We start from the raw sequence: 9,890 nt of genomic DNA, 5'->3' as shown, positions 1-9,890 counted from the left end.
AGCATCATTGTAAGAACTTTGTTCATTTTTCTTGCATATCTTCTTGTTTATTTTTGCTATGACAGAAATGGTTTTAGTACCGAACTCTTGCAACAGTGATTTTCAGCAATTTCTCATCTCACTTGTCAGGAAAAGAATACAATGTTCTAAAGTGGAGCATGGGAGTCTGCCTTATGCTGAGTCAGACCATTGGCCTTTGTAGCTCAACATTGTTTACACTGGCTGGCAGAGCTCTCTGCGATTACAGACTAGAATATCTGCCAGTTTTCTTTATGGAAGGAATTAATGCTGGCATTTTCTGTGCACAAAGGATAAGAACTACCTTGGTCTTGGAAAACCTGTTATACATTCTATACAGAATCTGTGATTGCCATATATCTGGAAGAGAGGGTAGCCCCCAAAGGTGTACCTTTTTTGCAGCTTCTGGTAGTTGTTACCTATGTGGCTCATAGGTATGGCCACCCATCCTTTTTATAATGGGTAAATCTGAAATCCAGATGTTGGTCTTCTACCTATAGATAAAATATTGTTATCAAGCATGGTCTAGAATAGATCAACTGCAGTATCTTTAATATGTGTGGACTTCAACAAGCTGATGGAGAATTCTGAGAGTTGATGTCCACATATCTTAACAGGGCTAAGGTTGAGAAATACTGGCTTAGAAGAAACTAAACAAAAGAATTGTAGTCTCAAATCAATCAGTTATGAGACTTCAAATAGCTACTCACACTGCTGGATCTCTCTTGGTAGTGAGTGCATTTCAGGTGCTTGGCAAATGGTTGGCATTTATACTGGGTTGCAGCATCCTGTGGTCATGTGACCCTAATAGAAATGTTTTGCCATTTTCCAGCAAAAAATGACAAAAGGCCCACCCATTGAATATATTGGATTTGCTAAACCACCACGTGGCTTACTTAATAATTCTGGTGACTTGCTTAGCAATGGTTATAAGAACAGTGGGAAATAGAATTAGGTCACATGGTGACCTGCTTAATAACTGCAACAACTAACAACCAAAATTTCAGACTCAAATGTGGTTGTAAGTTGAGAACTACTTGTACCTGTAATTTTGAAGATAGGCCATAGGTTGCTATTTGTCTTGTACTCAGAAATGAGATGTTTCCTAAGGTTGTGCGACTATGTAGTATCACTTAATTTCCCTTGCAGTTCACGAATCTTACCCTCTTAATACAGGGCTTTTCAACTTTTTCACCAATTGTACCACTTTTAGGATATGGCAACATCAGAGTACCAGTCGCCTAGCAAGGTGTCAAACACTTGATGACCAAAAAAAAAGAGGAAAAAAGTGATGAAGTACAGGTAGTCCTCGACTTACAACAGTTCACTTAGTGACTGTTCAAAGTTACAATGGCATTGAAAAAAGTGTCCCCCAAGCCACAGCTGAGCAAGACACCTGCCTGCCCGCCCGGTGGCATTCTTCCTCCTGTCCGAGGTTTTCATTGTTGTGACCATTTCTGTTGAGGATTGGCAACGGGGGTGGGGTGGGGGTTATTTGGTTTTTATTCTCCCTGCCTGCAGGGAAGTTGCAGTTTTGGTCACTTCACATGACCCTGGGACACTGTGACCATCATAAATATGAATCAGTTGCCAAGCATCTGAATGTAAATCACAAGACCCTGGAGATGCTGCAACATTCCAGCTGATCAGCGCTTCTTCTGGGCTCAGAAGCGCCAGGATCAGTGCCGAGCTACAGCTGGAGCCTGGTGCTTTCACTGAGCCCTGACAGCCCTGCAGCTCCAGCCGTCTCTCATTGAGGCTTGTGTGGTGCTGCTACCCGTTCAGCTCATTCCCCTCCCCCGCTACTTTTCTAGGATAGTCGCGTACCACCTGCCAGGTGCCAATGTACCACAGGTGGTACCTGTACCACTGGTTGAAAAGCTCTGTCTTAATATACAGTATAAACTGTAGTATCTTCACAATGGAGATTTTCTTTTACAAGAAATGAAACTTTATCTCTGAACATCCACTATGCTAAGGTAGTATGGTGAGGTCTTCTCAATTTTTTGCACAATGGAATTTTAAAAACAAGGAAAATATTTCAGGAGATATTTATTCATAAAGAAACAAGACCTGAAGAAAAATATTTATGTAAAATACACTATCCTAAAAGCATATTTTTTATAACGTCTTATCTGTTATGTACTTTATTCAAAAACCAATGTTTTTTGTCCCACTCTGATCATTTAAACAACCTTTTCTTTGTGTTTTACAAAAAGCTAATGAAGCCTAATTAGTTTGAATAAACTCTTTTATTTGGAAGTTTTGAGCAGTCCAAACAAAACATTGCCATTTGCGGCATAAATACAAAAAGTATTTAAAGCACATATTTGACAGCCAAAAATTAGAAAGAATTAAAACAAAGTTTGTAGGAGTGGTAGAATGTCTGACTTTGTAAACAACAAGAACTCTAGAAAAACCACATTCACATATAGAGGCTATGCAAGCTTTCTGTACATAAAATAAAAACAAACCTGAAACTGGACTTCAGGTATTTATCAAAAGATAAACAGTTGAATTCTAAAGTAGCAAACATATATAGGCACACATCATCAGTATTCTGCAGATGGTAGAATTTATAAAACCTGATGAAAACAAAATCTCCAGATTACAGGCTGCAGTTATATCATACAGATTTGAAAGAGTTAAAAATGAGATGTCACAATATCTTCTATCAGTTCTAAAATTATAGTGTTAGATAGGCATAAAACTACATTTCAATGATAAATTAATTTTTAGTAAGTGCATTTTATGCTTTTTAAGAAGAAAGGAAAGCATTGGAAACCTACTAGGTATGAGTAAAGCAGATTGCTAAAATACCTCAAATGCAATCCCAAACTTTTTATTGTAGGGGAAATAAATCTTTTCACATAAAATTTTAGATTGATAACCAGCCCACTGAAAAAAATCACATTAGTTGTTTTATCATTTAAAGTGTCAAATTTGAGATTTATTATATGCTTAAAGAAAACCTTGCTTACAATTCAAAAATAACTTTATGTAAGAAACATACAAGTTATTCCTTGATTTAATGGTGTTTTACACAGGGTAATAAAAATCTGGCAAGTGCAAGATCTACTATGGCTTGTTTCTGTGCTACATAGTAATAGATGTGTACAGATACACTTCTGAAACTGGCATTACCATAGCGCCACCTTCTGGTTATTTTTGTTTATTAAGAGAGTTGTATTTATCTATGGCAGCCAAAAATCAGGTCTATTAAAATGAGCTCATTTACGGCTCACAAAAATGTATGCCTTTTAATTGCATTTTGTCAGCTAAAGGCATATTATAAAAATTTTACGAAAAGAAGTTTATGTAACAATGTTTCACATTATACTCAAAATAGATATGTTAGCTAAAAGAAACTTTATTCATCTGGCAACGTCATGTACCTTAAGCAACTGAAAGTAAACCTTTTAGTGATATTAAGTACAGGGTGCTGCATGATCATATACTGTGATCTACTTTATAATAAACAATAAAAATGTGTATTCATAAAGCTGGCATGCTAGAACAGCTAAAGATTTTGAAATATTCATTTTAAAAGACTGTTAGATGTAGAAATAGTAAGTAATCATGATTTCACCCTACATTTTAAACTTGCCCCAAAATTCTCTGATTCATTATTTTTGAACAATTGTTGCTGGAATGCTATCACAGGGAGTTAATGGTGATTGTACAATGGGAGGGGGAGGAGCTTAGTTATCTGAATCTACCTGAGTGTAGAAATAGAAAAATATGAAGTCAGTTTTTCTAGACGTTTTTTTCATAACAAAGTAACATTACTCAATTTTATCATTTAAGACAGCAAGCATTTGTAGCCTACTGTTTACCATCAATAACATCTTTGTCAGAAATATTTATAAGCAAGAAATGTGTTCAAATGAAAAGTTGTTGGGTAATCCGTTGCTTAACAATAGTTTTCTTCATTCATGTTCAACTAATGATTGTATCTGTCGTGTTTACTAAAATAATACAGGTAATCCTCAACTTATAATCATTCATTTAATGGTTTGAAATTACAATGGTGCTAAAATGATTTATAACATGTCCTTGAAGTTACAACATCACATCATCCCTGCAGTCATGTGATCATGATCTGAACACTTGGTAACAGGCTCACATTTACAACAGATGCAGCATCCTGCAGTCACGTGATCATGATTTGCAACTTCCTAGCACGATTCCAACAAGCAAATCAATGGGAGAAGCCAGATTTGCTTAATGACTGCATTGGTTAGCAACCAAAATTTCAGCCGCAAATGTAGTCATAAGCCAAGGACTACATGTATAACAAGATCATTGATTGCAAGGGAATGATTGGCAACTTAAATCATTAGATGAGTTAGTGCAGGTTCGCATCCCACCAGGCTCAAGGTTGACTCAGCCTTCCATCCTTCCGAGGTAGGTAAAATGAGGACCCAGATTGTTGGGGGCAATAAGCTGACTTTGTAATAATGCCGCTTGGGGTGTGTGTGAAAGCCCTAATAAGCAGGCATATACATAGAATGAAGGCTACTGCTAAGCTTGTAAGCCGCCCTGAGTCTTCGGAGAAGGGCGGGATATAAGTGGAATTAAAATAAATAAATAAAATAAATAAGACAAGAAAACATAAGTTACTCTTGGTTTCAATATACCCAATTGAAAGCTAGGTGGAAGTCAGATCAAAAGGTTGGCATCACAATTATAGATCAAAATTTAGTAAAACAAATTAGAGATTTAAATAGTGCACATATAAAGAGGATATATAATGCTTTAATTGAATTGGATTCGGAAACGGAATTGGTTAAAGACTGTATGATAAAGTGGGCACAAAATATTCAGGAACCAATTTCGTTGGACACCTGGGAGATAATTTGGGTCAGAAATGTTAAATTTACTCAGGCTCAAAACTTAAGAGAAAATTTTTATAAAATGTTTTATAGATGGCATCTGGATCCCAAGAAGTTGTCCAACATGTATCCTAATTTACAGTCTAAATGTTGGAGATGTGGTAGTTTAGAAGCTACCTATTTTCACATGTGGTGGACTTGTACAAATATAAAAGCTTTTTGGATCAAAATTTGGTGGAACATTCAAAAGATTTTTAAGAGAAAGATGTTTTTATTGGGTATTGTTGTAGATTGTGATGTTAAAGAAACTAATTTGATGTTGAATATGATAACAGCAGCACGGTTACTGGTGGGACAATATTGGAAGAAGGATAGTTTGCCTACTATAGAAGAATGGGTGTGTAAAGTTTCGAATCTTGCAGAAATGTCTAAGATTTCTGCTTATTTGAAAGATCATTCACAGGAAAGATATATTTCAGTTTGGAGGAGATGGATAGATTATATTCAGAACAAATATGGGACTAAAAAGTTCCATTTAGCTTATGAGTAGATTTTAGTGGGGTATTGTTATTGGTACTTTGTAGTTATGTTAAAGGGGAGTTAAAGCACATTATGAATTTGGTTAATTGTATATTATGCATAATTTTTATTTAGAATACGATTATTATAACTATAATCCTGTATTTAGCTCTGGGAAGTGGGGGGGGGAAGTGGGCGGGTTTGGGGTGGGGGGGATTTGGGGATATATTGTAAAACTTTGTTTTTTGTAAAACTCTTTAATAAAAAAAAGATCATTAAAGAAAACTGCTTCCTGCTAAAAACATCCAGCAGAATTATTTGTAACAAGGTACAATTTAATACAATCATCAAACTAAGTATTGCAAGTCTATAGGAAACATATCTGCTACAGAATATCCAGGGAGAATCCATTTTGACAGTTGGCTATATCCTCACTACCCCTGCATTATCTTAAAGTAGCCTCCAATAAGATTATTTTTGAACAGTTTATAGAAATAAATTTTAAGCTTTCCTCATGCCCCATGTTTCACTTCTTTGCATTATTCAGTAACAAAAGATATATAATAATAACTAACCATGATTTAAGCCAGTTGCCACAAATAAACTTTAAGCTATAATTCTATTTAGAAATAACTGACTTAGAAATAAATCTTTCTAAATTCTTTGTAACTTCTGAGTAGACAAGAGTAGGATTGCACCATTATAATTATTTAATTTTCTTTAATAATAATAACAATCAAATGCACATTTGCATTTGATACACATTTTTAGAATATTGTCTTTGAACTAAATACCCGCAAACAAATTCACAATTTTCTGGTATCACTAGTTAAATTTGCAAATAAAAAAATATTCAATTAGAAAACAGTAATTCATAGGCAGAAATTTGCTTCAAACAGCAGGGATGTAGTTAAAAAAATGAATGTAGGATTTTTGTATTTATTATATAACACTAAAATAGGTTTCTTGTAATACTGTGAATAGTGTTTGTTAAAGACAACGTAGTTTCTATGATTTAGTGAAGACCAACTCTTAAATTATAGTAAATAATATTGAATAAATCTTGAAATAAATTTTAAGGACCATACTTTCAGGGGGGGGGGGACATTCATTTTTTAATTTCTGCAAATGCACCGGAAATTAAGCAAATAATGAAATACAAGGGAATGCCTAAATGCAGAGTATTAAATTATAATTTCTTTAGTTAATTCTATTAGCATTTGATTTTGACATGTTCTTGAAGTCTAGTAAAGTTTGGCATTTAGTTGATGCAGACTTCAGCTCAGGTGAAGTAACTCTTACAAGAATTAAAGTTTGCTGAAGTCTGACATAACGCTGAATTACTAAAATATTTGCCACTCTGCAAGTGTTGGTTGATTCTTGGTTCAAAATAACATAATCTAGAAATACTTTAAGCCCTACTGGGATACATTAACAGATGTATACAGAACAGAAATAAACCTTTTTCTATTTGTACAGAAAAAAATTCTTCAGGTTATTAAAATATGCACCCGAACCCCCAAGATTAGAATTTTGTTCTCCCTGCCCTGTCCCCATTTATACAAATGAAGACCACTATGTTTTTAGAGGAATGTAGGAATCTACATTTCCTCCTGAGACCCATTGAGGTAGTAAAATGGGAAGCTTAATGTAAATCTTCACCTTTCATTTTATTTCAATTGCAAAATGGACTTTCAGGTACGAGCATGGATCTGTTTTACACTGACATAGCCTTCAAACTGCTGTAGAACATAACTTTACAACCAATAATGGATTTACACGTTACAACCTCCTTGCTCACAGCAAGTCCTTGCTGCATAGAAGTAAAAAAGCTAACATAGAAATAGGAAATTGCAACTGAAGTATGACATGTTAAAGGCAATCCTTAAGAACAACTTGCAAGAGATACCATATTAAGCCAGCAGAAGTGTGAATGATTGCCTACCAACAGTCTTCCACTTTGTCCATATCTGCATATAGTTGATATACGGGTGATACACCTGGATGATATATATATGTATAGCTGCTGTCTATCATTCAGAATGTCTATGGTCCATTGCAAACATTTGGTCTTTCACTTCCCTATCGTCAGATAGTACTGCTGCTGTCTATTGAGCAAGTATACTACCACTTCATAGGTAGTCATCATTATAGCTGTGTTCGGTATTTGTCTTATCAAGTGTGTGGCTAGGCCACGGTAGAAAGAACTATAGCCTTCTTCTTGCAAAAGCAAGGATAGGGTCTGGAAAAAGGATCGATACTTTGTTCCTTCTTCTCGTAGTCGTGTTCGTACAACCTCTGGATTAAAGAAAAAGGAGAAAGTCTCATAGTTGATCATGTATTTTATACAAAAATCTCCATTTCTAAGCAATATTCATAAGCAATCACTATGCAAAGACCAGGGAAACAAATTTCATCTCTGTTTGATTCAATCCACATTCAACAACCTTTAGCTTCTTGGACATTAGTATGTTTTAAATTAGTCAATACTGCTATGTCTCAAGGAGCAAAGCATGTAAGGTAATGACCAATGGACTGTAAATCTGGTCTATCAGGTCCAAAATAATTAAATCCATCTACCACCTTTCTTAGATTGGTTGACAGAAATACAGTACTTCTCTTCTTCACCTAATTACAATACTTTTCTAGGGGATCAGCATAAATACTTTCATCAAATTGTGGGCCAAGTTCCAAATTTTAGTAGTGATGTTAAAAGCCTTGAATGGCTTGCAGTTAAATATATCAACAGTATGTCAAGTAATAGCTTTAGCTATTCCACCCAGGTTGATCATCCTTTGAGGTCCTCCTTCAAATGTCTTCTTAAACTTTGATGGATGAGTACAACACAGAGATCATTTTCAGTTTGGCTATCTCTCTTTGAAATGGTCTTCCCAAGAAAGGAAACCTGTTACTCGTACCATCTTTTTCAGAGCCAGGTAAAGATATTCTTGTCCTAGCCATATATTTAAATATATGCACTACACTGGAATAATGACTTTTAACTGTGTTAAAGTATCTTTCTTGGATGATTTATTAATTGTATTTTATTGTTTTGGGTTTATAATGTTTTACAAATGTCAGTGTGAATATTTTTATTAATAATATCTGGCTAGCATTTTCATCAGTTTTCTGAAAACTGCATGTTCTCCCCCCCCCCAGGGTTAAACTGGAGAGTCCTTGGTGCTCTCTAAATTTGCTTTATTGCAGACATTTCATCACCCAACCAGCAACATCATCAGTCTACCTTTGAGCATTGATGATGCTACCTAGTTGGGCAATGAAATGTCTGCAACAAAACAAACAAGCCTCAGAGAGCACCAAATGCCCCACAGTATTCTATTTTTTTAAAAAAAAGTTTTTATTGATTTTTTAATACAATTCAAAAGTACTTATTCAACAAACGTGTTGTCTGAGTATATCATTCACTAATAAACTGAATTCCTAATCCCTTATTCTTTTCTCCAGCCATTGATAAAATTATTCTTTTCTCCAGCCATTGATAAAATAAATCCAAGTTTGAAAATATCCTGCTTCTTTTTTTTCTTTCAACCTGCATTCTTAAAAGACGAATATGGCGATCATTTAACAACCCAAATAACGTTAACGTAATGTATGATTTGTTGCAATATACAGTGATAAATGCTATCTTTTTTTGTTCACCATCTTTCTAAGCAAATGATCCTTACCATGTGGATAGGCTATAGACGTAGCACAGGTTTTGGAAGTGGCTGCGGCTGCCATCATACTAACAAAATCAGATGCTTTTTTGACAGGCTCATCCTCCTTATCCATCCCAGAAGCAGAATTACATTCCAAGATTTTTTGTTTAATATTCTCATAAATAACAAAATGAATAACAGTCTCTGATATTCCTGCGTAAGAGGCAGACATCCCTCGGTAAAAACCTTTAATTCCATCTGACTGATAAACTTTGCGTACACATTCAAAAGCATTCATCCGTCTTTCTCCACGATTCCTAAAATGGAAAACAAAACAAAAGTAAAAACTACTTTGAAATCTGAATAGTTTATAACTTTCTACTAAGAACCAGCATGACATACTCCATGCAGCAGTGGCCCAAAGCTTGCACAATTCTCACATCTGCATAGTTTGGTGGAGTCATTTATATATTATCAATGATCAAAGAAAAAAAATGCAGCCTTTCACCTGCATACAAATAGCTTGACTATATTAAGCCTGATTAAATTTCAACTAGAACTGTATGCCTCAATTCCTCTCACAGAACTAGTTTGCAAGTAGTCCTTAACTTATGACATCGTAAAATGGGTTGGTCACGTGACTGATCTGATTTTATGACTTTTCTGCAGCTGACATTAAGTGAATGCTGTGGTCAATAGCAAACCAAAGATTCGCTATTTCAAATTGTTTCAAACCAAAGGTTCTCTATGGGTATGATTTTGCAAAACCCTGCAAGTGCCAATTGTCAGCAAAACTTTTGTAAAACTCAATCTTGTGACCACTGGACACTGCAAACGGCTGTAAATGCAGCTATGTTGT

The 9,890-nt window shown here is 35.1% G+C and overlaps 1 protein-coding gene across 4 annotated transcripts in view; it reads right to left on the bottom strand.

The window, feature by feature from the left end:
- Nucleotides 1-2,251: 2,251 nt before the first annotated feature.
- The window catches only part of SLC25A36 (solute carrier family 25 member 36), a 32,276-nt gene continuing 24,637 nt past the window's right edge, over nt 2,252-9,890 (bottom strand). For all 4 annotated transcript variants that reach the window (XM_081328910.1, XM_081328909.1, XM_081328911.1 and 1 more), the window contains 2 exons: nt 9,059-9,348; nt 2,252-7,670 (listed from right to left, as the gene is read on the bottom strand). In XM_081328910.1, the coding sequence (XP_081185036.1) occupies nt 7,447-7,670; nt 9,059-9,348 (514 nt within the window). In that variant the 3' untranslated portion in view covers nt 2,252-7,446. The remainder of the gene's footprint in view (nt 7,671-9,058; nt 9,349-9,890) is intronic.

Source organism: Vipera berus, assembly GCF_964194415.1.
Source record: "Vipera berus genome assembly, chromosome: 5".
NCBI lineage: Eukaryota > Metazoa > Chordata > Lepidosauria > Squamata > Viperidae > Vipera > Vipera berus.
This window is presented reverse-complemented; position numbering and strand designations above follow the sequence as displayed.